The sequence below is a fragment of the Falco biarmicus genome, chromosome 13, assembly GCF_023638135.1.
Source record: "Falco biarmicus isolate bFalBia1 chromosome 13, bFalBia1.pri, whole genome shotgun sequence".
NCBI classification, from domain to species: Eukaryota; Metazoa; Chordata; class Aves; order Falconiformes; family Falconidae; genus Falco; species Falco biarmicus.
The window spans coordinates 3,178,166-3,206,164 of NC_079300.1; the positions used below are offsets into that span (position 1 = coordinate 3,178,166).

Sequence of the window (27,999 nt, forward strand, 5' to 3'; positions counted from 1 at the left end):
AACTTACAAGGCTTTGGATGGTACCCAAAGTAATCTCTTAAGTCTGCAAAAACAACAAAAAAATCTATTTAATACTTTCAGATTAGAACCCAGTTGTAAGTTTTATTGAAGTAATATAATGGCTTATGTAGTAAATATCTTATATTTGCCTGTAGCAGCTTTTGTGGTCATTATGTGTGTTGCATTTACTGATGTTTAGGAACAGAAGAGGGAAACATAGTATTGTAGTTATGTCAATTATTAGACTGTTTATGAAGACAATTTTGTTTCAAAACTGTCAGTCTATAATGTAGAAAAGAAAATGCAGCGTTTCACATTATATGTGCTGGAGAGACGTGCACATAACACACCGTATACTTGCGAAGAAAAGCTCAGTGGATAAACAGGCCACCATAACTATGTTTACACTAAACTATAGTAGACTACTATACACATACATCCAAAGTATTTGTCGACATTCAGGAATCTGACATCAGCCTGGAGACTAGGAACTCTTACCCTGGGTGTGTTTTTGTTTATTGCCGCCCTTTCCCTGTCTCTCCAGCACAAACCTACTGGGTGTTTGTTGTGGTTGCCTGAAGCGCCTGCTGCCTCTTTTGCAACAACCAATGCAGGCTTGTGCCTGGTGAGCTGCCCTGTTGGCATGCACCACTTCTTCGGCAAGGACCGGCTCCTGGGTGTCTGCCTGTGACAGTGTCATTTCAGGTCTTCATGCTGTCCCACAGCAGCAGGGATCCCAGCTCAGCTGCATGAATCAGAGAGCCAGGAAAGCACCAAAACCCAAAGGAGGGCACAAGGGGCTAAGTGGCAGCTGACACCCCCTCCCCCAACTTCTCGATTAACTTCACTCATCACAGTCTTTTCCCTGCCTATCATCAAGTCTCTCATCTACAGGAGAGGATTTAAAATAACTACATTCAAACTCTACCTTGCAATTTCAGTTTTGAAACACAAACCTGTGCAGGCAGATTCCCCACGGGAAGCTGTGCTCTGACCAGCAGCCTGAGGTGTTGAATTGACAGAAGGCAGCTGTGGCTCCCGATGTGCTAATGCTGGCCCTGTGCATGCTCACCCAGCAATGTAAATTTGATCAAAGTCAGGCACTGGTATAATTTGGAGTGTATCAAACCAGCCATACGCTTGGTATGTTGATCCCAGCTGTGTGAGAACAGATGCTATCTGCTGTAGAATAGTCTACTTCAACAGTCTGCTTCAATATTTTTCAAGATTTTTTTCAATCAGCAGAGTTTGTACTGGCTCAGCAGCCTGCACTGAGTAGCCACAATATTTGTTTTTCGAACTTGATGATAAGTGCTGCAAATTAGATTTATTAATATGTGGCCAAAGCAGAAAGTACTTCAAGAAGAATACGAAAGAAATTGAGTATTCCGGGCAGTTCCTGCCTGCACACCCTTCTTAGGACACTTGCACTAAGTTCAGTTCCCTGTGACTTCTTGCTAGCACCAGTAGCATTTCCATCACACTTTGCCTAAGTTTCTTGCACAACCAAAACAAGCAAAGTTTTTCACACATTCTCGCATAGCGAGGCCAGCCATCTACACTTTTTGCAGAGACACTTAGAGCATACACACAAATAGGAGGCTGGTTGTTAGCCACTGGAAAGGCTGGTTAGTCTTCTAAACATTGTCAGAAGATCTGCTTGCTCAACAGGAGTATCAAATCCTTAACGCCAATGCCTGACGCATGAGATAGCTACTAATTCACCCAGCTGTCTTCCACTGTCCATGTGGGCTGAGCACTGGGGTGTGTGCGTGGGAGAAGAGATGTTGGCTGCAATTGCTGTTTGCAGGGTTTTATCAATCAGATGCATAAATAAGATCTCCTGGGCTTGTTGACCACAGTGTATGCTCATATAGGCAGTCTGTGCTGCTTAGTGACCTTCTGTCAAGAAAGAAATTATGGCATTTGCAAACATGTACTTAAACATGCAGTCTTAATTTGACAAAGTTCACTTCTGACATATTACCAGCCCAGTACTCTTAACATCATTTCCACTCTCCACCTCTGTGAATACATGTGACTTCCTGGTCCACACGCGTTTATACAGGGGAAATTTGTGTCACTGCAGTACTATACATTAAAAAGGAAGGAGAGAGTGACACGGAGCACCATTCAGATCACTGTTTCACTAACTTTTTAAAAGGAATTTCATCTTTAAATCGCACAACTTAGCAACACTGGTTCAGCAAGAGTTGAAACTAAAGGACAAAATAATAAACAACTGCTAAAATAAAACTGCTCATGCTGTTCACTGTGAAGTGTTGGATCTTTACAGCTATAATACATAACGGTAGATTCACAGCATCATCATTATGAAGGTTTATTATTGTAGTACTTTTACAGCTTCTCTCTCATTAAACTATAATCTTTATTTTATTGATCCAAATAATTTAAACTTCCTAAAGGCAATGAAGAAGATGATTTTGTTCACATGGAACCGTACCCCCTCTGCTGCTGATTACTTCTAACAGATTCTAAAGAACTAAGGTAAGTTCATGCTCCTTGTTGTTATTTTTATTGTTTTGCTACTATGATGTATGCATGTTGTCTATGCTATTTACATCTGAATGTAATTGGAGTTCTTATCTTACCTATTCATTATCTGACTTGAAAATCCTGTTTCTGAGATGAACTTGTCAGCACTCAATAGCCTTTGCATCCCACAGAACATACTCCTTCTTATCTTGCATATATTTGTTTAGAGCAATGTTGAGTTTTACAGCAGATGTTTCTTTTTACAAAGCTGACCTTAAATTACTCAGTCCTGCTTGGCTGAAACTTTCCAACTTTCCTGCTCAGCTGAAACTACTTCATGCAACAGCTTAGTTATAGCCTGCTTTGTTACAGGAAATTACTTCTTCCTATATTGGTGACACTTCTGGCATACAGTGTAAATACTATATAGAGTAGTATTTGCATAGTAATTTTTCTATATATTTTTCAGAGGGGCAAAGGTGAGAATTTGAAAATATGAATGTTTGCCTGCTAATGCTTCCCTGAGGAGACCAGGGCTTTGATTCTTTTCCTCTCTGCAGCATCTATAGCTTCTCACTCACCTCACTGACTTTCACACTTCTCCTTCTGAACTGCCTGCCCTGTCCAGGGAACAGGAATGAGAAGCACAGCTGAGGGTACCCAGAGAAGTTCTCATGGATCTTACAACTGCAAGACTCTAAAATGTTTTCCCTTCTTATGTAGCTAACTTGGGTAGGATTTATTTTTGTTTGAACAGAATGTATAAGAAAAAAAACCCAAACATTATCGAATAACCTAGTATTTCAAAAGGATGTTTCTAGAAAGGCAAGAGCTAACTTTTTATGTGTAATGGGATTATTTTTGGTTTGGTTTGAAGGCTATAGAAAATGCATATAAGAATATTGCCTGTTCAGCTTACACACTTAATAGGCGGTTCATAATCTTATACTGCAGGCTTTCCACTATTTATCTGCTGTTTAAAACTAGAGGCACCAGAGCTCCTAGGCATCCATCTAAAAGGGGAGATGTGATAGCTTTGCCAGTGAGAGGAAAGATTTGTATCCAAAGCTCTAAGACAGGGCAGGGCAAAGGGCTGCACCTACCTGTTACTTCCCCACCTTATGATCGGTGTGTAGCATCCCATCTATGAATCTGAAATATCTGTTAATACTTCGGGGAGGAGCATGATTAAAACACCTGGTCTACATGGTGCACAAGCACCACAAGTCCCTCAGCAAGCCCTCTCCCATCCCCTGGGGCAGCAGGCCCATTTGGGCTGGAAAGGGGTGTCCAAGCAGCGGAGGAGCACACTGGGTACAAACCAATGTCAGCCTGCAGTCAAAGCGTCGTCCCAGGCTGTTGGTGGGTCCCAGACCTTCCTTCAGCTCTAGTTTGGAGGGGCACAAGCTTACCTGGAGGCAAGTGAAACCTCTTTGTTTCTTTCCACTTGTGTGTTGCATGTGGAGGCTATAGAGTGTCACCCAGAAATTAAAATACGCTGTTGAGAAGCACCTGTATTTTTTGGAAAGCTGGTTAAATTGAAATTAAAACCCCAAAAATGCCCCCCCCCAACCCCCCCAAGCATTCATATCCTGTAACAACCTTTCCTATTGGAAAGCCTTATCTGAAGATATTCAAGGCTGCTTTCAAATGTACATCTATGCATGGCTAATAACGAGGTGATGCATTAAAAGCCAGTATAACACTTGAACTTGACCTTTATTTTTAAAATATTTATTATAAACCTACATTAAAACTTTTGGTTTTGAGATTAATCTCGAAATGTGTATCTCACACCCTGTCAGAGTGCAGGGAATTGTGTGTGATCTCAACTGCACCAGATATTACTGACCTATCCTCTGAGTATGTAATATGACACTTCAAGTTTCTCACTGTACGCTGCCTGTCAGTGACACTTATAGAGGCTTTATGTCTGTATTACAGGAAGTGATATTAAAAAGTCAAATAGAGAAAACCTGGAGTAGCTAGGAATACCCGAACTTTTGCAAAGCATTTTAACTCAGGGTGACCTTGTTACAGAGTGGGAAAGCTGCAACAATAGGAATCCTTCCAAGAGACTGTGCCAGGCTGAAGATCACTGGCTTCGGGAAAGAGCAAATTCAGGCAAAGAGGAAACCGTGGTAAATGGGTGAGTTATATATGGAGTTCAGAGGCTGCCAAGGTTAAACGGCAGCTGTCTCAACATTGTCACAATTTGGACTGAAAAGAATTCCTTTTAAATCCTACGTGGAGTATACACATCCTTTTGCTGGATCTGAGTCTTTGGCAATACCAGCCACCTGCTAGAACACAGAGTTCAGCACATGGGTGTGGGAATGGGCACCGAAGCCTGGAGATGCTGGAGGGCTGAAGGAGCAGCTGGCCCCAAGAGCCAGCTGGAAGAGCAGCCCGAGTGCTATTGCTCTCATCAGTGCCTGTACAAGCACTCCCGCTGAGCTGGCTCCAGCATCCCCTTTCTCAGTGCACCAGCTTCTGCAAATCCTCTGCTTTAGGACTAGCTCTTCGCCTGCTGCGTTGGGAACCTGCACACCTACCTCTGACTGACGCTTCCATCAGGGAACCTCAGATCTGGACAGTGCAACACAAAGTACCAGAATGCCCCCCCCCCTCAGGGGATTTGGGCCTCCTAAAGGACCTGATTCTGGATGATTTTCAATATGATCATTTACCTTTAAGGAAAAATCTAAAACCTGGGTCTTCAAATAGCTTTGAGGGTTTTCTCTTCTGCTGCATTCATACAGGCTTAAATAAGTCAGGCTTTCATATATGAGCATAAATTCATTTCAACGGTCAGTTAAAAATTGCAGCCTGTTGTATCTCAGATCCGGCCTACAAAAAAGTATGAATTAACAAAGACCTACATTAATAACAAAGGTGTTAATCATAACTGTTACAGCCCACGCAACCTGAAGTCTCATCATGCTAAGTGGTATACAAACAACCTGACGAATTTACAGCTTAAATAGTTACCTTCTATCTTACAAAACTTGTCAGTGAGCACAGATTATTTTAAAATAGTCTTTCAAGTCTTTTCAGTCCTTGGCACATCTGAAACATTTTCTTAGTTGATATGAAAAGGTACATTAGATGAGGATTTGTCTCATACATACTTGTTTCATTTTATAAAGTTGAATATTCCAATTACACAAAAGCACTTATCTTTCTTTACAGTTCTGCTTTGTTTTTCATCATGGAACTGAAATCCTGACAAGTTTTAAACTTCATCTCCTGTTTCTTGCATGTCTTAACCAGGTTCCCACCCTAAGGTTATGATGAAGGTGAAGTACAGAAACGTCGGTAAATTCTGAAGGCAGCAATAGTCTTTGCTATGCAACTACGTTCTGGAATGAGCTACAGCAAACACTGCCAAAATCACTCTGAAACCCCACACGAGTCTCAGCCCTACAGTTTGCTGTTCTGGGAGAATGCAGCTATAATAAGCTGCCCTGGCAGAGCACAAGTAGAGGCAAATCTGCGGCAGAAGGAGCAGTTTGCTAGGAGTAAGTCCTTTAACATCAAGATCAAAGCAGATTTTTTCTTAGCTTAGGCTGGTGCTATTTTAAACTGAAATGAAAATATTAGGAACTACATCGGCATAAACAAGTTTTTCAGAGTTTATAGCTATCTTTTCTTTAGAGCAGCTGAACAGACTACTTTTGGGGCTGCTCACATGAAGGAACAGTGACATCAGGTGGACTATCACATTAATCACAGGCACTTCCCAATTTTTCTATGGCAACTTCTACAGAAGAACGGGCAAGTGCCAGCCACTGTGGATGGATGCCTCCTGGCCAAAGTAAGACCTGTGCCTCTCACCAAGATGTCACAGCCTTTCAAGCAAAGTGTATTTGGCCATTCCTAGAAAGATCCTTACAACACACCTGGCAGTTTGGTTCCATCTTGAGCACATTGCAGTTACCAAAATGAGTCTTCCTAGCAGTACTTGCCCATCAGATTCTCAACAGTTTGATTGCAGGCAGCATCTCCTAGAATGGACCATACGCTTCTCTCTCAGCAAAGGTCAGCAGTGCATTGCCCCACAGCTCCTAAACCCACACTGAGAGCAGCCAGGGACAGATGTGAGGAGCAGAACTGATACAGGAATTAATCTAAGGGCAGATTTATTTAGGGCAGAGACAGATACGCATCTGCAGATTCACATTTTTCCCCTAAGTGGTCTGAGAGGATGAACACTGTCTCAAATATGCAGGTTTCCCCAAAATACGTTCCCTGTTTGGAAGTGGTGTCTCCTTCTTTCCCTCCACCGTAACTGCAGCACCCCGACAGAGGAGAGGCCGAGAGCGCTGGGACTGTTTAGCCTGGGGAGGAGATGGCTCAGCGGGACCGTATCCATCTGTATCAATACCTGCGGAGAGACAGTAAAGATGGAGCCAGGCTTTTCTTAGTGGTACCCTGTGAAAGGATGCTCCCCCAGCCACAATCCAATCAACCAGCGCACATTATATGCTACTCTAACTTCTTTAAGAAAATATTTATGACACAATATTTCCCTGTAATTCCCTATATTTGAGCTACTTCTAAGCGCAAAAGAGACTAAACCAGTATCGATTCTATTAAGAACACCCCATCAGATCAGTATCTCAACGACAACCAATGCATACACTACTTCCTCCTCAGCTTGTAATTTCCCAGAATTGGCACAGAAGCAGTCCTTTTTATATGACAAAGGTAAGTTGTCTGGCACAATTGTAACAGTATTTTCCAGTAAGTATTTCACCTGAATAACTTCTGCCTGAACCATATTTGGGAACCTCTGTAGTTACGTAAGAGAATCTACTAACAGATTTTTAAAGCAGTTGAAGGTGAAATGATCATCCTTAAGTTTTTCATCATTAGTATACAACAAGACTTTTTTCTATAGAAAAAAATTTCAAAAAGTAGTCCTTGCATACCCACTCACCTCTTTCTGTGCATTTCTTTCCCTCAACCCTCCAGCTTTCATGCTATAAGGTTTGACTTATGCAACATAACCTCCACCATTTTCTGTGGACAAAACTTTCAGACAGTTATTATAAGTTCTGCAGTTCTCCCATGACAAATTATTTTTTTTTTATACAAGAACTTTGAATTTCAATAAAATGATCTAGAATCACAGTAACACATCAAGAGCTCAGGGGAGCTACCGCACACTGTTCACTACAGCAACCAAACCCCAAGAAGTGATTCACCATTAAGCAAAATGCAAATTCAGCACGAAATCCCCACCAAGTTTAGATCTAGTCTTGCATTTTCTGCCTCCTTTCTTCCCCCCAGTAATTCCCTGTGGGGTATAAAAGTGAAACTCCATTAGCTTAAGCTGCTTCCACTATTGCTAGCCAGGGAAGTCAGTGTGACAGGCTGAAAGGCTATATGGAGCTGTACTTTGTTTCTCATTGTAAAAGCCTTGCTTCTGAAAGAACAAAATTTTGGCTGTTTTGAAGGACAAAATTTCTCTTCTCTGCTGAAACAGAATCTCATTAGCTGGCTGCATTTTTTTATTTTTTTTTAAATACTTTAAAAAGTATTCTTTTTAGACTTACAACTAACTACATGTGGCGAGTGCCTTTCAAATTTAACTATCATGTAACTACTTCAGACAATCCTTTTACACTGCGTTGCTATTCATAAATTACAATACGTACTGCTTGGTACTCGCTATCACACATACTCCGTGCCAAATCTGTACACCCACACATGCATATATTCACATCTCAAAAGCAAACCCCCCTCTCCCAAGCAAACTAGCAGGGCATTATGCTTTCAGTTTTTCAAATTCAAAATGCATCAAAATCAGGGTGCTAATTAATCATTATCAGTTATGACTTAAAATCTTGAAGTAACTTTTACACATATAAAAGGAGAGGAGCTTTAAGCTGTGGCTCACTCCAAAGATAGACTATTTCAGAGTGAGTGGCAGCCTTTTATCTACTGTGAATTAAGTGCATTTCATCAAATTACTTATCCGGTGTCAGCGAGAAGACCTTGGCAAACATTTAATTTGCTGGTACACCATCTAAGCCTCTTTTGGCTCGCAACCATTTAAATGTTAAAGGGACACTGTAAACTCAAGAATCTAAAATTAGAACTAACTTGTGTTTCAAGTACACAGAGCTTACCCACTCATTGGAGAGCTGTTACTATGTGTTACCGGCTAGCAAACAAATGCACAAAAAGCCGAGCAATATACTTAGATTTATGACTTGTTTGCCCAGCATCCACAGCATGAGATCTTTCCAGACAAGACTCTTGCTGAAAGATACTAGAAACCTAACACAGACTGGCAACAGACCACAGCTGGGGGAAAGAGGGACACATCCAGTAACAAACAGGATGACAGACAAGACAGCAATACATCTGAAATTACTGAGAGACACCATGAAGGAAAACATTAGACGGGAAAGAAAAAGATTTATCAAAAAAGTACAGTTTAAACCAAGCTTTTATTACCCTGCCTTCACCTGCCAATAACAGGAACCTTATTACCAAACTATGTGAGATAAAGGCTTGATCATATTTACCTCTGTCAGAAAAATCACAACCCAAAACACAGCTCATCCAGGCATAGAATGTGTTAATTAGCTACAGGTTACAAATTAAAAGTTCTTCAGTTTCCACAGATTTGGCCCAACAGTCACTAGAATAGTTTATCTACATCTCCCCAGTGCTACTGGCAGGTATGGCTGCTGTTAAAATATGTATAATAAAACATTTTTATTGTAGTGATAATTCAGGTTACCTATGCAGCTGCATTCTCATGAATGTTTTTAAGCAGTTTTATGCCTTCCCTATACTGAACTAAAATACTGTCGTGAGATAAATTGTACCTTTATTTCTCAGCAGCTTTATGGATTTCTCTTAACTGCTCTTATACATAGTAAAAAAATGACAAAGCACCCAGGAGTGGAAGCAGAATTGCTTCGTGTGACACAAATACACAGCAAAAGACAGCACTACGGGATGGCTGAGCTGCTAACAATGCCAGCAGATGGCTTAGAGCTTTGCTACATCAAAACTGCCCTTCCACATTTCCATTTTTCCCCCCTTTACAAATATTACAAGATTGTGAGCCATAATAATAATGAAAAAAACCCAAAACTATGAATAACTGGTAACTAAACCTAGCTCCACCTTTTACAATCAAAAATATCTTTGCTTTCTATGGCGTATTGTCTGGGCTTGGGCAGCAAGCCTGAAATCCAATTCACACCTGCATGGAAGCACAGTGAAAATCTGACATTTAAAAGCAAAAATTTCATTCACGTGGCAGGGGGCTGTACTCTGAGAAGTCCTTGATTATTTCTTAACTTTTGAGTCCCTGAAAAGCTGTGAAGTGTGGTGAAATAGAGAAAGGTGCTTCCAACACCTCCTCAGCTGATACTACAGGGGAAAAGTGTTATTTTCAGCCATGTGTATTTCTCTTAAAAGTGGTGACAACTACATCAAGCGTTCTCATTTGAGCTACACCCATCCTTGGTAAGAGGACTCAATACTACCCTGTTTGACAAATCCCACACATTTTTTTTTCACCTTCACATTGATAGTATTTTCCTCCTTTACACATGCCAGTTATTTCAGAAGATTTCTTTCTGAAGTTACAAAGATGCAGTTGCACGACGACTCTTGCTACACTATGCTTCCACATGTACAGTTAAATCAAATGTATACCCACATATACTCTTAGTAAAATTTCTTTTGAACCACCTTTGTGCAGTAAAGTGAATTAAACCCAAATGAATGAAAGTATGCAATGTCCTACTACACCACTCATGTCCTCTTTGGGCCTCTGGCAGAGCGAAATTTGATTTTAAAGTTAACTAAAAAATGATGGACCAAAAATATCTGTATAGTTTTTTAATAGTTCATACCTGATATATTAATTAGACATTGTGCATATTGTTTAATCCACAGATACAGGCATGGGTACAGTACAGTATTCATTACACTGAACAGAAGTTTCCAATCTTTCTGATCAAGAGCTGCATCTTCAATCAATTTACAGGGAAGTTCTTTTTGTGTATGCAGCATGTATATATGGAGTTCCCTTACCAAAGGATCCGAAGGTACACTCTTGATCTTCCCCAAAACAGTTCTATGGAATAATCTAGCAATATCATAAAAGGCTTCAAAGCATTCTGCCAGAATGATTAAGATGGGAAAAAAACCTTCCCATGTGAAGAAATGAAGCAATAAACAGTAGGTAGGTAGTCTACCTACAAATCTAGCAAACTAGAATAAAATCTCTCCCTCTAGGCATCCTTCCTTATCAGCTGTCTTCAGTGCAAGACAATGATTATTCTGGATGGATAACCCTGAAGTTGCAAGGAGAGCGCACTTGGGGACAGGAGGGACTGTGGAACTTACGTTGCAATGCTTACACCAGAAATTTAATTCCCAGTTCTCTAGAAGATTATATATAAAATATTTATCCAGGACCATTATTTAGGGGTGTAGTGGTAGTTATCACATGATTTTTCATATATATGTGATCAGTTTGTAATGTTGACTTATGTTTTGCATACTTTTTCCTCACCAAGGGAGTATTTATTACTGACTAATGCACTATTCTTATTCTGTCATCATATTTGCTCCCTCCCCACCAGTGGCATCCTCAGAAATATGGAGATCCTCTAGCATTTCAGCCAGACTGATTCGCGGAGGACCATCATCATCTGTGTCGCTCTCCACTGGAATATCTGCATCTAAAAACACGTACGAAAAAACAGCTAAGCAAAGGAAAAATAACCCCAAACCCGAACCAACCCCAAGGAAGGAAGGGGAAAAAAAACCCCCCAACACCCAGAACAACCAACAAACCATAAAACAGCAAACCAACAATCCCAAATGCCCCCATAGAAGACCCTGAATTATGCATCAAATCCTTCACCCAGCAGAGGTTTTGGGTGTGGGAGAAAATACGCTTCTCTCGTGCAACAGGCAAACAAACAAAACCCATCTACATCCATTCAGTGCATGGGAAATGCATTGAATACCTGAAGCTATCATGTCACACTGTTACAGGCATGAGTAGTTCAAAGAATACAAATACACAACTTTAGGAAAAATATTTCAGTCAAATAGTCATGATTTAGTTACATGCAATTAAATTATTAAAAAGTCCTTACTTCTATAAATGTTGACATTCTTCCTTATGGCTTCATCTTCTTCGAGATCTTCAAGGAAGTCCTGGTATTGTCTGTAAAAGACGATTAATACATTTACTCACTTTTCCTTCGGATTTAAGCAGATTTATAAAACAAAATAAAATGAAATAAACAAAGCCCCAAGGAATAACTGCAATCTGCAGTCCTTCAGAGGTGCCTTCTGATAGCACTCCTACATTTCCAACTCATTCTTTCTGCCCTTTTTTTTTATTATCACCTATTAGTTTCCAAATAATTTAACTTGCCTGTCCTCATTTAACTCTAATTGCCTAATTTTTTCTACTCAATTGCATGTTATTTACAATCTGCTGTTGCTGTTACCAGCTTTGTCACTGAACAAACCAGCATATTTTCACATAAGTGTTCCTTTAGCTAGACAGACACCAACTGTAAGCTGCAGACATACTTCCAGTATTACTCACTTGTCTCATTGTTTATGCTTTTCTTAGGAAAAACATAAAACCAATTTTTTTTATTTTGCAACAGTAATTTTTTTTATTTTTTGCATTATAAATTTGCAACTGAAAACCCTGCAGTATCATCTTTCAGATTTCAGGATTTAGTCTGTTTCCCCTGGCCTGCTGTCCTCAGCATCCACGTTCCCTGAAAACTTAGCTGTCAAGATAGGATCAGCTTAGGTCAGGCTTAAAGCACTTTCTGAACTAGGGAAGGGGGAAAAAATGCAGGGAGATACTGCTCTTCCAAGAGCACTGATAGCAACCTGTCCTACGAGCCAGCATCATGCTCAAACAGAACCAGCATTTGCTTGTGCCCCCTTAACAATCTGCACATCAACTTAGGTGTTACACTGCATTTATGCTCAGCAAAAACCAAGAACTATTATTTCTAGACTTGGCACAGTATCCTCCTTAAGCAAAAACCAAGAACTATTATTTCTAGACTTGGCACAGTATCCTCCTTAAGCAAAAACCAAGAACTATTATTTCTAGACTTGGCACAGTATCCTCCTTAGAAGGGACTTAAAAGCTTCACGGCAGATACTGAACCTTTCATCGTCTGTATCCGTGCCTTCTCTGTCCCTTTCTAGCTCTTTCAGCTTCCAGTTTCTGCGACGCTGGCGTTTGGTACGGTCATAGCTCTTCTTTATTAATACCTACAGTGAAAAACAGTATGTATTTACACAAATATACCTTCTAATGCAACTGATGACACTCTTTTGAAAACCCCAAACACCCCCCAAGTCTAGACTTGGGCAACTGTAAATTCAGCTGAACAAATGGTAGTCAGTCTGGCGCTCCAAAGTTATTATAGAATTCACGTAGCATTTGTCAATTCAGAAGTTTCAAAACACTTCAGATTACATCCTGAAGAGGCATGCACACACTGAGGCGTAATACAGTTTTCACCACACAGCACGCAGTGATTTGAACAAAACCAACAAAGAGTAAGGGAAGTTAAAGTAAATGTGCTATTTAACCACCACTCAAAAATTTAAAGTGAGAGAATAATTCTCAACATTAGATGCTATTCAAGTTTCAATATTAATATCCCCTCTTCCTTTAGGCACCATGGAACTAGTGAGTAGTCATTATAAAATCGTATTTCCTAATACCTCTGAGTAATGCAGAGAACTTCGTACAGAGAAAGAAAATAGTCTTACCACATCAGGAATATTGTGTGGGTTCATCTTATTGGCAAACTCATCATTTAAGTTGCAGTTCGCCAAGTCGAATCTAAAATGAAAATAGGTATTTTATCCCTTTCATGTAAGCCTACAAAACTGAACTCATGTCACATGTTTGTATTAAAGACACCATAGTGTAAGTTACAGATCTGATGAAAGAGAAGTATTTCCAAGTAACATACACAGAAATAAATCTACATCAATATGCAGCTGTCATAACTATGAACAACTCTTAGAAGCTGCTGTTACCAAATTCTGTTCAGCAGCACTCCCCAGCCTCCTGAACCCAAACAGCAATACCCACTGAGGTTCTGTTGGGCTCACCACAGCTCCAATAACATTCATGTTTAAGCCTGATTGAGACTCCCCTAATTTGCCTTATCTTACAAAAATTTCACAGTAGTCACTGCTGTATACAAGTCACTATCAATCTCCCATCTATTTGTGTCTAAACTGTTACTCCAGTCTCCACTCTAAAGTCAATACTTCATCTCTCTTATTACTAACAGCCCTCTTCACAAGATGACTTCTGCTAAAAATTTCCTGTATTAGGACCTTCTCTTCATGGCCAAGATCAAAGATTCTATCCCTTTTGCCAATTTCATCTAGAAACCAGAACAGTTCAAAACCTTCTTGATAATATTTAAGGCTGTAGAGAATCCAAAGAACCCAGTCATTAAATAATGATTTAATAAAAAAACCAAGAAACAGAACAGACCCCAAGACAAGGTCACCAGGATTCAGAATGTGCCCCAAGTGAGTACAGCAGAAATACTGACGATCTGTATTCAGCTCCGAGGTTTTCTGTACCCAGGCTTCAGCCAGTGTGTGCTTGAGGAATGAAAAATAAAACACTCTTGTAATCAAACACTGCTTAACTTGCTGCACTATTAGAACATGTGTGCTGCTATATTACTGTTTTAAATTACATTTCTAATTAAACTTGTGTTTCTACATGAAGCATCTGGTGTTATTGCTTGCTACTCCTCATTTCTCACCTTTACAAAAGCAAATGGACATGTCAACCACCTTCCACAGTAATTCCACGAAGGCTGCTTCTGTAACTAGACACCTTTTGGTGTCTTTTTTAACTATGTAACTTTCAACCACATAGAACTTTTGATTGAAAAGAAAATATTTGGCACCAATTCATTAACTCTGATTAAAAAGAAATGCTTCTATACTTCAATAAAAAGAATTACTAATTGAAGAGTGGCAAAGCCAATATAAAATAATTTTAATAATGATAGTAACAAGTAAAGTTCTCTTCAACAGGAAAGAATTTCTGGAAATGGAATTCACATAACGCCTGTGCAATCTCCAAACCCTGAGGAGAGTTTTTACCAGTGCCAAGACACAGAGAATGATACATCTGACTTTGCAAGGTGTAATGATTCAAAACAGAAGTTCAGCTGAGCAGCAGAGGGAGCGGAAGGCCCAAAACCTTGAATCAGACTGAACTCTTATGTTGAATCAAAAAGGAACTCTTACCTTGTTTGATCTCGCCCCTGCCCCTGCCCCTCTTTTCTTTTCTTGAACCCTATTGATATCCACAACGATAAATTCCTCCAGTTGTCTGGGGTGGAACAGGCTGTTGAAAGGGTGGCGCCAGTAGGTATTGCCATCAATTTCAGCAACTGGGAAAAAACCCATACACCAACACAGACAATTAAAAGAACAGAATTTCTTGTGAAGAAATTAAACGGAAAAGGAATCATTAGCTAAAATTAAGGCAACTGCCAAAAGCATTTTGTTCAATTTGTTACTGTAACACAAGTATTTAGGACATGACCCATATTGCAAACTCATGCTGTGAGAGTTGATCTGTGACAGCCAAATCTTGTATCATGTGTCTGAAGCACAGACCTTTTTATTCACAAGAACAGTTTTCCTGGATGGATCCTTATCAGAGGTATTTTGCTGGTAAAGCTTACCAGCATATACCAATCACTGTACAGTGCTTCTGGTCTCTAAGTGGCTAGAATCACAACCCAGAGAAAAAAAAAAAAAAAAAAAAAAGATACCATGTAATTTTAGAAGGACATACCTGACAAATGCAAGTGCCTAGCAGAGACCTAGAACATCCAGAACTTAACACTGAGCCCACACATTTTGCCTAGGACACTAAGGGAATCAAGCTTAGAGCGCTACGTCTTAGTTCACTATTAAATTTCCAAGCGATTGTACAAATAAATTTACAATATTAAGGTCTAAAAATACAAGGTTTCATGAAAACAGAAAAGTTATGCCAGCAGAAAAAACAAGATGCTGCCGTAGTGCAGAAAAGAACCCAGAACTTACTCTGCAGAGTGCTAGGATCGATGAGGTGAATGGTACTTGTTACTCTAATGCACACACAGATCTGGCTCATGTTACCAAGACTTTGTGCCAGTTTTGGTGACAGACATACAACATTGTCCTGCAAACGAACAGAAAATAATTTACTCACATGCTTAATTTTTACTCATATCTTCCGAGAAATCTGAAATAAGATTTTTAAACTTTGTATTTTCAGTTCTCCACCCAGTATTTCCTCAAGACAGCTGCTATCTGCATTTTCCATGCTTCGTGGTGAGTAGACCCCTCCCCATCCCAAATACACAATAAATAAGGCCTCCATCACCAAAACCAAACTCTACCCACTTCACACAACACCCTGAAGATGAAATAGAGAGAAACTACCTTGCAAATTGGAACAATTTCCACAGAGAAAGTGCTTTTGTAATTGTAGACATTACTATGAATATCATGTGACATCAAACGTTGGGATGATTTTGATCTACAAAACATTAGAAAAGAGCCTTCAGGCAGCAATGAGGACAGGAGAAAATCAGTACAAAGTACAGCAATGAAAGTATATAGCTATGTACTGCAAATACAAAAATTAAGGAAACAGAAAAATCCATGAGAGTTAGTTTTACAATGGCCAAGTGGAAAACACGGGACTTCTGTAGAAGGGATTTAGTCTGTTTTAACTAGAATCAAGTTCCTTATACTTTCACTTTTGAAAATTTTGAAAAATAGAAGAGAAAAGACATTTCCAAAAGCTTTTGAGAACTCAAGGAAATAAATGTAAATGACATACCTACATGGCACTATACACTGAAGAAAGTCTACCATCTTCTGGGCCTGTTGCTTTGAAGAATAATAAAAATCCAGGCCATCTTAAAGAGAAAAGAAAGCTGGATGAACATATCTTTTTCAAGTACTGTGATTTTTTTCAAAATATGCCAAGTAATCTGCTGCTTATCTGTACATAGCTACTAGCACACACATGTTCTTCCAATACAAAACAGGCCAGTCTATTCCACCTCGAGACTAACAAGCCACCTCACTTACCGTGGATTTCTTTGATGCGAAGTGTATTTTGATGAAGCCTGTGTTTTAAAATCAGCTGTTCCAAATAGTAGAAAGTCTTCTTGTGCAGAGTCTAAAACCCAAACAAAGATAAAATTATCAAGGTTATTTAAGAACCATCTAATGCAAATGCAGGATCTCTGAAGAATAAACATTTACATGAAGAGATCACCTAGAGAAGGAACAGTCCAAAGCGTGTTCCAAGAAACAAAGATTTCAGAGATGTGCTCTATTTATACCAAATTATTTAACACTTCCATTTCTCACTTCTGTGCAGCTGGTTGCTAGAGATACTATCTTCTTTAAAGAAGATTTAAATACTTATAAACAATCTGTCCCACTGTTTCTAACACTACCTTAAAATACAGAAGGACATTCAGCAATTCACACACGATGCTCCTGCCAGCCATCACTTAAAAAAGCATACACTAATACTGGACAGCAGAGAGTTTTCCTAAACTAAGATCAGCTAAAAAAACCACAGCCTTGAAAACAAAATGTATCACTGTGGCAGTGTGCAAGCATGAGTACATCTTCTGAGAAAATCAGAAAAGAATCCAGTATTTGTCTGCCCGATTGTTCTGCCATGAACGAATGAAATTGCCTCTACCTTTTGTCTGACTTGCACTACAGCTTTCCAGTAATCCTTAGCTTCAATCCTATGACAGTCTTCACACATTTGAGGCTGAACTATATATTCCACCACAAATATCTGCTGAAGAACTGCTCCATTTATCACCTGCAAAACAAAAGTTTAAAAGGTTTCTTTGTTAGTCCTAGACAGTTAGTTCAAGACAGAAAGCTAGTTTACCACAGCATTCTGAAATAACTTCCGTACTATACTAAAACTATGTGACAGACAGCTATATTTGGGTCACAAATAGTAGCAGTATTTTCCCAGCTTTACTGGAACAGCTGATAACCTGTTTCAAACCGTGAGTAATGGCACTTCAATGACAAAATCCAGGCAGGATGAAATCAAGTTTTCTTTCATAATAGGCCAGTAAACACATGCTGGATTTTACCAAAGAGAAACACTTACCTAAAATGTAATAATAACAATAAAAAAATTAAATAAAATCATACTGTTTGCCATAAAAACTTTTGAAAAACCACATGCAGAAAACCATATGCCAGTTACCTCCTTCTGAACAGTTAGTTTCAGCTTCAGCCTCTTAGAATGGGGTTCAGTCCAAATAAACCCTGCATCAATCAACCGGACCTGCCAGTGGGAAAGAACAAGAACTCAGCTGCTGCCAGTAGTTGTACTAGTAACGTGTTAAGGACATGCAGCTAGCTCTAACTACCACAAAGCACAAGCTTCTGGTATAGTTCACAGTTCCTCAACCAAGTGAAGAAGTAAATAACCTTAATTAAAAACGTATGCATCAGTATACCAAACCAAATTAATAATGCTTGGTTAGAACACAGAGTCTGATCTACCTAAAATAATGACAATGCAACCTCAGACTGTCACACTAGAGTAACTGAAAACACTATTCAACAGTATCACCGTATGCCATGTAGTGATGAATTTGAATAGAATGGTTTCCTCAGGACTTAAAAGCCTGTTTAACCTCTAAAACTAAGAGCATGCAACAGAAGGTATTTCGTATATTTAAGCATTAAGCCAATAGTAAGAAGCTCAATAAGGCAATCTAATTCCAACTGTGATGCCTGCGGTAGAAAAACAATTTTTTTTTACCTAAAACGCTATCTCACATTTTTTCCTCTGGTAAGATTCTGAAACTAAGAGATACTTTATTCAGCTTAGAACATGTGACTTCCATATATAGAGCTCTGCAACCCTCTTTCATACTGTCATAAACCAGTAAGAACAAGTATTATATAAAAAAAAATCAAAATGTATAAAAAGAAAACTGTAAAATTAAGGTGCATTAAAAACATGTTAGCTTCCTTTGGTTAATTATGCTCAACTCCCATCCATACAGTAACAGCTGTGCAGTACACTCTATGCTTTGAAGTCACAGAATTGCACTGCAAGGGCCTCCTCAGTATGCCTGGAAATTTTTGTTCGAGCCTGTCCTTACTGAATCCTCCAAAATTCTAGTACAGAGTGATCCGAGATCTGATTGTCATTCTCTGTGTTTAATATAAATCAGTAGATAAGCTCTGCACTGGTACAAACAGCTGCTCCAGAAGAACTGAACTGTGTAAGTTAGCTGGCCTTTATGTGATGCCAACAGATATGCTATGAAATACCACCAGGACTGGCTACTCACCTTGCTCAGTGAAGCTTTGAGTTTTTTAAGACACAAAGCAAGAAGCTCCCTTGATTCCAAGGTACACTGAATCCAGGTTCCTGGTGGCTGAAGGTACCTGTGACACAGGAAGCATTTTACAGCACGTTAAAGCCGCTTCAGCAAATTACACCAGTCAGAAGATGAGCAGTTATTCCCCAAGTTTCTAATATCAAGCAAGGGGCAACAATTCTTGCCTCCCTCAGCATTCGGATCCATACATTCCAAGTGCAGTCACGCTTCTACTGCTCTCCTTTGAAATTTGCCTGTTTGTTTTTTTTTTTTTTTTAAACTTTTAAGTGCCGTAAACTCACTCATTAAAATCTTCCAGACCCTACACACCAAAACCTTTCTACTGCCACAACAAAAAACACCGGCGAAGGCGCTGAGGAGAGGCCCGCGGAGAGCAGGCGCGGCCCGGGGCCCAGCGGGCTGCCCCGCTTCCCGCCGCCCCTCTGCGGGGGCCCGACGCGGGGGCGGGGGGGTGCCGGTGCCGGGGCTGGGCAGGGGGGTCCCGGCCGCCCACCTTTCGCACTGCCTGCAGAAGTGGAGGGTGCCCTGCTTGGGGATGCCCTCGGTGATGTCCACCTGCGCCCGCAGGCAGCCCACGCACATGTTGGCCGGGTTGGGCGGGATGGGCACGCCGCACTGGCAGCAGAGGCTGGAAGAGAAGGGAGGGAAAGTCAGTCACAAATCCCGCCCGCGGAGACCGAAAGCTGCGGGAAGCCCCGGTGGCGACCGAAGGTACGCGTACGCTTTTTAATTTCAGTTTTAAGAAAAGCGGTAGCTCAGGAGAGTCGCGTGTGCATGTGTGTGTGTGTGCGCGCCTCCCCTCCCTCCCCCCGCCGCGGCGGTGTATGCCCGCCCGGCCGCCTGCCCCTGCAGCAACACGGAGGGCGGCCCACCAGCACCCCGCCGCCCCGGGGCCCAACCGCCGGGACCGCTTACATGTTGCCGTGAGCGGGGGCCGCCGGCCCCGGGAGGTACTCCATGGCGGCGGCACGGCCCGCTTTCCGGGCGGCAGAGGAAGGGGCGGGGGCGGCGGCGCCGGGCGGGACAGGGCGGCCGCAAGATGGCGGCCCCGGCTGCGGGCGGGATGCGGCCGATGCTGGCCCGTCGCGCCGTAACCAAAGCTTGAAACATTAATTCATTTTTCTTTAAAAGTCGTGCGATTTGAGCCACCCGCCTCCCTCCCCCGCTGCTGTTGTTGCAGCAAATGTTGGGAGTACGGGACAGCCTCGGCGGCTTCTTGTATTCTTCCCATGGCCGATAGATATATGCCCTGATTTATTATTATTATTTTTTTTCTTCATGGAAATGTGCTGCATCATTTATTAGCGTGGGGACTAACTGGAGAGGTATTGCACATCCGCAGATCCCGCTGAAATGGGGGTGAACTGGTGTGGTCAGCAATACCTGAGGGGTGGCCCTTTTCAACTAATTAATTCTTACAGGTTGCTGCTAATTTATCTTCAAGAAACACTTGCTTCGAAGCAGTTTTATCATTGTTTCAACCTACGTGTCGATTATGGCTGAGCATCTCCAAATACTTCTTTAAGCGCATTGTAAAAAGAATTTGCAACTTTGGTGGAAAGAGTAAGGACGGGGATGCTTGTCATTAACTTTTTATTACTTTCATTACTGATTTTGAAAAAAACTATTATCGTTTGCTTCAGAATTGACCAGCTACCTTTTGCATCTGCTAGCAGCTTCTCATCACTTTGTGGAAATGGGTAAACCCAAAGTTCCTGAGCTTCTCCCCTTGTTTAGCCTTCCTGTGTCTGAGCAACGAGATCACTTTTCTTTGGAGAAGATAACAGATTATAGATTATATACAATAGGTTGTATGATGGTGCAGGTGCTTGTAAATGAAGAAACACACAGCTACTCCAGCTGGAGATTCAGTGTTGATTTGAAATCGTTATCAGGCATGGATGAGTAAGAGTCCTCATCTTGCCACTGATCTATAAAGGATCAGACCATGATAATTATTAGATACCTTTAATTCACTGTTAGGCTGTGAGACTGGCCCCTGGCCGCTGCGAGTTTCTGAAGGAAGGATGCAGTTTCCAGAGTAGAATAACAGGACGGTACTGTAACTGATGGCGATAATTTACTGACCTTTTTTCAGAAGTTCTTAGCGAAGCCTTTTTGGATTTTGAGACAATTTAAAGTAATATTTTACAAAATAATAAATAATCAAGAGTTCACTTTCCAGACAGGTGCTTGTCTTCCAGTACAAAAAAAGACTCGATAAACTGGAATGGGTTCAGCAGCAGTCACTGCGGTGGTCAGGGCTGGAGCACTTTCCCCCCGGGGTGGGAGCAGAGGGACCAGGGCTGGTTCAGGCTGGAGAAGAGATGGCTTTGAGGGAACCTAAGAGGGGCCACCCTGACCCATGAGGAGGTCATGGAGGAGAAGAAGCCAGGTTCTTCCCAGTGGTGCATGGTGGGTGGATGAGAGGCAACAGGTGTCAGTTGAAACAGGAAAGATTCAGAGTGGTTTGAAGAAAAACTTCCCTATGAGGACAGTCAGGAGCTGGAGCATGTTGTCTATGGAGTTGTGCAGTGTCTGTCCTTGGAGGGTGTCAAGTCTAAGCTGGTTATAACACCAAGCAACCTGCTGTGGCTTCATATTTGACCCTGCTTCGAACAGGAGCTTGAGGACTACAAACCTCCTGAAGTCCCTTCCAGCCTGCCTGATTCAAAACAATTAATTCCTGTCTTTTCAAGGTATAAGTTAAAGCTTAAATACCAAATATCCAAGCCTGGCACCAAGTAAGCAGCAACAAGTTTCTCCTCTCTGCTCCACCCATCTACCTTCTCTGAAGGATCGATCGTTCCTTCCCCTTCAGAAAGAGGCTTTGAGTTTCCCCAGGGGAGAACAGCAGGACAACAAATACCTTACTTCCACAGACTATTGCTAATACAGCTTACCTGCAAAGCTAAAAAAACCTTTATGGTGAGATTGTTGCCAACTACACTGTTGTAATTCACTAATGAAGAGTTGTGTAATACTTTGGTTTAGGAGAAGGTGTTGGTACAATCTGTTTGGGTTAGATTCCATTCATGGTGTACAATAACTAACCATTCCCTTTAGAAAAGAGGAACTGTCATTATGTTATGTTTGTGGGTCAGCGTCTGTTTTCTGCAGGTTTATAGTTAGGATGGAGAAGAGTAGAGCTGAATTGCATCAACACATCGTGTGTGGCTTATTTAATGCAGTAATAACCTGGTGGAAAGGAAGAGTTGTTTTGATTGCTTTAAAGTTGCTTTGGGGACTGAAAATCACAGGCTGTCGAGCTGTCTGACTTGTTTTTTCTTCTTTGGCACATTTTGCTTTGATGGGCTGCTTGTGTTCACAGACTGTTACCCCTGTTCCTTTGAAATTAAGTTTCTTTGCAGACCTCCCTGGACTCTTACTGTAGACTATATTAAAAATAAGAAAGGAAAAAGAAAAAAAAAAAAAAAAAAAGTGTTCCCCTGCACTGAAGTTTCATTTCTATACTCTTCAGAACCCCTGCTGCACAGTGGGTATTATAGAGTTTTTACTTTCAAGCCCTGATGAATCACTCAATCTCACTCAATCTTTGGTGTCTTTGATTTATGAAATAATACACTTCCTGTGAATTCCAGGCTGTCACTTGGCAAGTCTCACATTGCAAGGGGGGTAGGACAAAGCCTGCCATTAATGGGAGCCCAATCTTCTGTGAAGTTGCTGGGAGGAGAATTTGATCCTAATAATACTTTAAGTGTTTCCACTGCAGATATATTTTCAACTGCAGTTTTCTCTGCTTTATTTTGGTGCTAATATGTAGAGGAGTTATAGAGGACTGTATGAAAAATTTATTTGTAAAAAGGTTTTAGTGATTGTTAAAAACATAAGGTATGAAATGTTGAAAAAAAAAAAGAAGAGGGAATTGTGGAAGAATGAAGCTGGGTTAATTATCATTGGTAATATGCAGCTGTGGGCTGGCTTTAGGGGTGCTGGGTTGGCTGATGTAGATAAGGTGCAGCTGTGGCTGGTTCTGTTAAGAGGTTGGGCAGCTGAGGAAGAGATAGGACGAAGAAGCAGAAAGAGAACATACGCCCTGGAAGAGGAGAGACTAGGAGAAGGCAGCAGAGGGGCTGGCATGAAGAGTGTGTTGGTATGTGATTGTAAAAGACCTTGTTGTAGCTGGCTAGTTTGGAGAGTGCTGCGACACTAATATACTAAACACTACCTTAGCTTAAGGCATGGCCACCGTCTACTGCCGGTTAGTATCAGAGCCACGTTCTTTGTAGTCATCAAGGTCCTTTGTATTGCTTTTGTAAGCTCTTGTTGCCCTCTGACTTCCACCCATCCAAGTAAAATTTGTTTCAAACTGTCAAAATATTGCTATAGTCTTAGCAGTGCTTCTGAAAGATTTTACATTTTTGTACACAATTAACAAAATAAAAAGCAGACTGCAGAATTCCCTGAGCACTTTAGCAAGGGTAGGTCTGGATGTCAGAATTTACTATGTGGACTTTGGCCATGGGATGTGGGCTGAAAGATTTCACCATCTCTTCCTAGTGAGGATCTAGTATTCAAAGAAAAGCCGGTATTACTGTAGTTGTTGAGATGGTTGATATTTCCTCTAAATTGGAGGCGTTTTTAGGAATGGGTTTATGGGTAAGACCTTACTTACTATAGGCTGGCACTAGCCAGAGATCTGACATCTTAGGAAATCATTTATGCTGCAAATCATTTAAGAGAGGGTCAGATTTGCGTAGGTATGAGTATTAATCCCGTAGGCTATCAATTTCTTCTTAGCATATGATTGCCACATGTCTATGATAATGCCTGTAGAAAAAATGATGGACATGGGTGTATTTTCCAGACCTGTTGAGCCACAGCAGCTTGATTTGTGGTAGTCCAGATCAGTCTTTTAAAATAATAGACTACATCTGGGAAGACTGCAGAGTATTTTTGCCATTGTATGCTAGTTACCATCTTACTGATACTGCAGCCAGACTCAAAGGAGCCATGCGGGATATCTGACAGGGCTGGTGTGCCTTCAAAACCAGACATGCCTTTTCCTTACTGCCCTACCAGCCGCGAAGGGACTGTGTAAGAGGCACAGAAGGAGACCCCAGGTTCGAAGAAAACAGTGCATAAGTACATTTGTGTGATTCTTCGCTGTTCTGTACATATGTGGGGCAGTCACACTTGTAGCAGTCAATATAAAACTCTAGCGTGGAAACAGAAAAATTGGATTTGAGAGTGTTCAATTGCAGGGTGGTGTAAGTGACTGGGGGAACGTAGGGCGGGAAGAAAACTGAGTGTGCCCAGTTGCTGTTTTAAACAGGCCGAAGAAAGATGTGGGGGCTGGATTTCAAGCCAGTCTGGATGCGCTGCTGCATGTGTGCTGTTGGCTTCATTTTCATTGATTCTCACTGAAACAGCCATGTGCTGCATAATGGCATATGTGAGACAGAAGTAAGAAAGTGGCAATAACTGCTTACCTTCTTGGGAAAAAACCTACAGGAATTATACCTCTAATGTGAGCTGAGGCCTTGAGTGTTTTTTCCGTTCCCTACAAATATCTCTGGAACTGTTATCTAAAGTGCAAGATGGTAACTCATCAGGACATTTCAGTTTTCACAGCTCCATTTAATTTCCCTTTTCACCCAGGAGCTGCAGGAGTTGTAAGAGCATGTACAGGCACTGCTGTGAATTTAAAGGAGGCTTTGTAAATTCTGGCAGCTTGGGTGATAAAGCTGTCAGGTCTCCACCACCAGCTACTCTTGTACTCATGATGGAGGGTGGAAGGGGTGAGGGGTGAAAAATGTTGTTCCCCCTTCTGTGACTGCTGCGGTCTAAAACTGCATGGGCATTTCAGAGTATGACTGGTTGCATGGAGTTGTTAATTACTCCTTAGGATTCCCTAAGGTCAGAAGCATAGTAAGCAGTGTGCGTAAGTTTTTATTTTACATTTTTTCTTTGCAGAATTTGGAGATATAGAGTGATTTAAATGTTTTGTCACTTTTTTCCGTTTGGATTTATAGAGTAGGATGAGAGCATCTGGCAAATAAACACTTGGTTTGAGAAGTGTGTACTTGCTAATCCTCTGCATCTGTGTCTGCGCAGAGCTTGCTTGTTCAAATAGGGAAGGCACAGCATTACCGTAGCATCAGTCTGAATGCTGCAGTAATCACGAAAGGGCAAGCAAAAGCCCTGCTTTTCAGTGGCCCAGGTCCTACAAGCTTCTCTGTCCTGTGCATCTTGCCTTTGTGCAGGACTGTTTTGAAACATGTTGAGGTCCATGTAGTTTCTCCAGAGACTGAGGGCACAGACAATGGTTGTACGGTGAGGTTTTATTTATATAACTCAGTTTCTTCTAATTTCAGTTACAGAATCAGAAATTATGAGTTAAAATACGTATAAAAAGCATCATCTAGAAATACAGAATTTATTAATTGACAGTGTGTACAGTACACCCATCTCATTTATAGAAGTCTAATAATTAGGGCAGTTGTATAATTAATTCAGTCATCAGTATAATTAATTCAGTTATCAGTCTATATACTTTATTACATCCTAGAATGAGCCTTTTCTCTCTTGCATTAATTTTATCGCTATCAACAGCTGTGGCAATTTTTTAAGTGTCATTTTACCCTGATTCATCTCTTGCAAGAGGTACATATATTTCAATAAACATTATTTTTAATTCCATTAATCCAGAAACCAGTCATCAGAATGATTTGTAGAAATGGAGACAGTATAGAGAAAGACCTTTTCTGGATGGGTACTGCTGCTAAAGGTGTGAATGGCTACTAACGAAAAATATTTTTTTTGCCTATTGCTGTCCCGTGGGGAATCTCCTGACCCTGTCCTTTGCACCAGGAATGGTCCTTGCCACTGGATTCACACCTCTAAGCCAGTAGAAGTGTAAACAGAAAAGAAGCGATATTTTTTGCTAGTAGTGAGCTGTGTGGTGAATTTAGACATTTGCTTGAATCTTACACCTAGTGAAAAGCATATCAGTTTGCACTGACGGCTTCTCTTTCCCTTTTCTGATCTTTCAATGAGTATTAACTGTTATATTTATGGTATGTATTAGTTTTCTGCTCTTACTGTTATATTCTTTAGGGTCTGTATAATCCATTGCCATAAGCACACTACTTGATCTTGTGCTGTGTTATGTTTCACTTCTATTCATTAAGCTATCCAAATATTTAACTGATGTGCACACCAGCATTTGAATTCTATGAATGACACTGAACTCATATGCAAGTCAAGATGAGTTTATCCTAAGATTTGTAACAGATTTTGTATCTGATCTTTAGAAGTACTGCTTAGTCCCCAAGCTTCCAAAGAATACCAAAGTTGCAGCATTGAAAGGACCTGTGTGATATGTAAGGAAAGCAAGCACACTGTATCTGACAGGTTTAATACAGGTTTGCTGTCATTCTTCTATGCAGATGACTGGGCCCTTGGGTAAATAGCTGTGTGTAGTTTGCATGAAAGCTCGAGTGTCGAGGCAAGAAAAGGCAGGACAGCATTCGTGGAGGTGTGCCAGCCAGAACAGCTGGCTCACAGCAGCTTAATTTTCAGTAGGAACGTCAATAAATGGAAGAAGCATAGAACGATAAATTAATGGGAAAGATATTCCTGTGATTAATTTAACAGACACCTGAGGTCACTATTCCCTCACGTAAACTGTATCCAGGAAAGGAGGTGGTGAAGCTACTAGTGGAGCTTCTGGGACCTATTGACCAGTCAGCTCTGCTCTGACCTTCCAACAAACAGGTTTTGGTCTGGTCTGGGCTACTGTTTTCATTAGCTGTGTTAATTTAAATGTAAAACTCTCAAGGATTTAAGAACAAAGGCAAACACATTTTATGATTATTTTATTTTTTCACTGTAAAATAAATTTGGGATTCAAAGCAATGTGCAGAGCTCCTAGGACAGGCAGCACCACCAAGTCACAAATTAATAAAAATACCCTCATGTGACTGTATAAGAATACTAACAAACATTCAGATGGATGCACAGGCAGGGTTGCATAATAACTATGAAACACCTCTATGATCTTTACTGATATCAAATTTATTTTTTAAGGGGATCGTGGTGACACTTGTCTGTGGTTTTAGTTACTGAGGTCCTGGCCGTGGATACGTTCCTGGCAATTTTACTCTTCTTCCCATTGCATCAAGTAATAATTTGGAGGAATGAAGTGGTTTCCCTTCAGAGAGCAGACAAATAATGGAAGCGTAGTCAGTACTCTGAGTGGAGAACCGAAGGCAGGGCTGTGGCCAAGTGAGCTGTTGAAGGATGCAAGATGGAGGCAGCAGCTCGCTGTGCCAGCAGTTCTCGAAGCTGTAGGAGGTATTCTTGTGTAGGAACAGATTGTGCCTGGTTTGTGTGTGGGGCAGTAACTCCCAGCTTCCAAATAGAGTATGACCCAGATCTAGCTCCCAGCAGGGACCAGCAGGTGCTTTGCTGACCAGGAGGTATCTTCCCCCTTGTACAGCCGGGCCTCCTGCCTGCCCCTGCGTCATGAGCCTCAGGAGGGGTGGCCTCACGTCTTCTCCCTGGAGGATTGCTCTTCTCTGCTGTTTCTCCTGTGCAGCTTTGCATTTGGTTGAGGTTTTAATCAGACATTGCCAAGTGGCCTGTTCCTTTAGGAAAGAAGGGCTCTCGTTGCCTTTCTGGATTGCAGCTGTGAAGTTGCATGCGAGTCATTTCAACAACACAGAGCTGGCAGAGCTGTGCTTCAGCAGAGGTACTGCTGTTCCAACTTGTCTTCCTTCCATGGTCCCAAGGAGCAGTATGAATGGGAGGAATAACATTAGCTAATTCCGTTGGGACATGACACTTGCAGGGGCTGCTTTCTGTGAGATAATCTACACTAAATGTACTGCGATAATGCTCCAGTTATTTTCCAGTTCTTGCCTAGTTCTTCAATTCCTTGTGAGGAATCCAATTAGCAATCCAATTTATAGTGTGAGCCACAAACATTATTACTGTTGAACTTCAGAGGCAGGAACAAAGAGAGCCGAGAAGAAACTTCTTTTGAATAGCTTTGCAACAG

At 41.1% G+C, this 27,999-nt stretch overlaps 1 protein-coding gene across 1 annotated transcript; it reads right to left on the reverse strand.

The window, feature by feature from the left end:
* Positions 1–10,353: 10,353 nt before the first annotated feature.
* Positions 10,354–19,991, reverse strand: NMD3 (NMD3 ribosome export adaptor). Its single transcript, XM_056358784.1, has 15 exons — positions 19,890–19,991; positions 19,468–19,602; positions 18,924–19,020; positions 17,822–17,902; positions 17,291–17,419; positions 16,663–16,753; positions 16,409–16,487; positions 16,006–16,102; positions 15,625–15,742; positions 14,815–14,960; positions 14,042–14,154; positions 13,300–13,372; positions 12,686–12,792; positions 11,640–11,710; positions 10,354–11,216 (listed from the first exon to the last, which is right to left on the reverse strand). The coding sequence occupies exons 1-15, from the start codon at positions 19,931–19,933 to the stop codon at positions 11,083–11,085; spliced, it is 1,515 nt and encodes a 504-aa protein (XP_056214759.1). The 5' UTR covers positions 19,934–19,991; the 3' UTR covers positions 10,354–11,082.
* Positions 19,992–27,999: the final 8,008 nt, after the last annotated feature.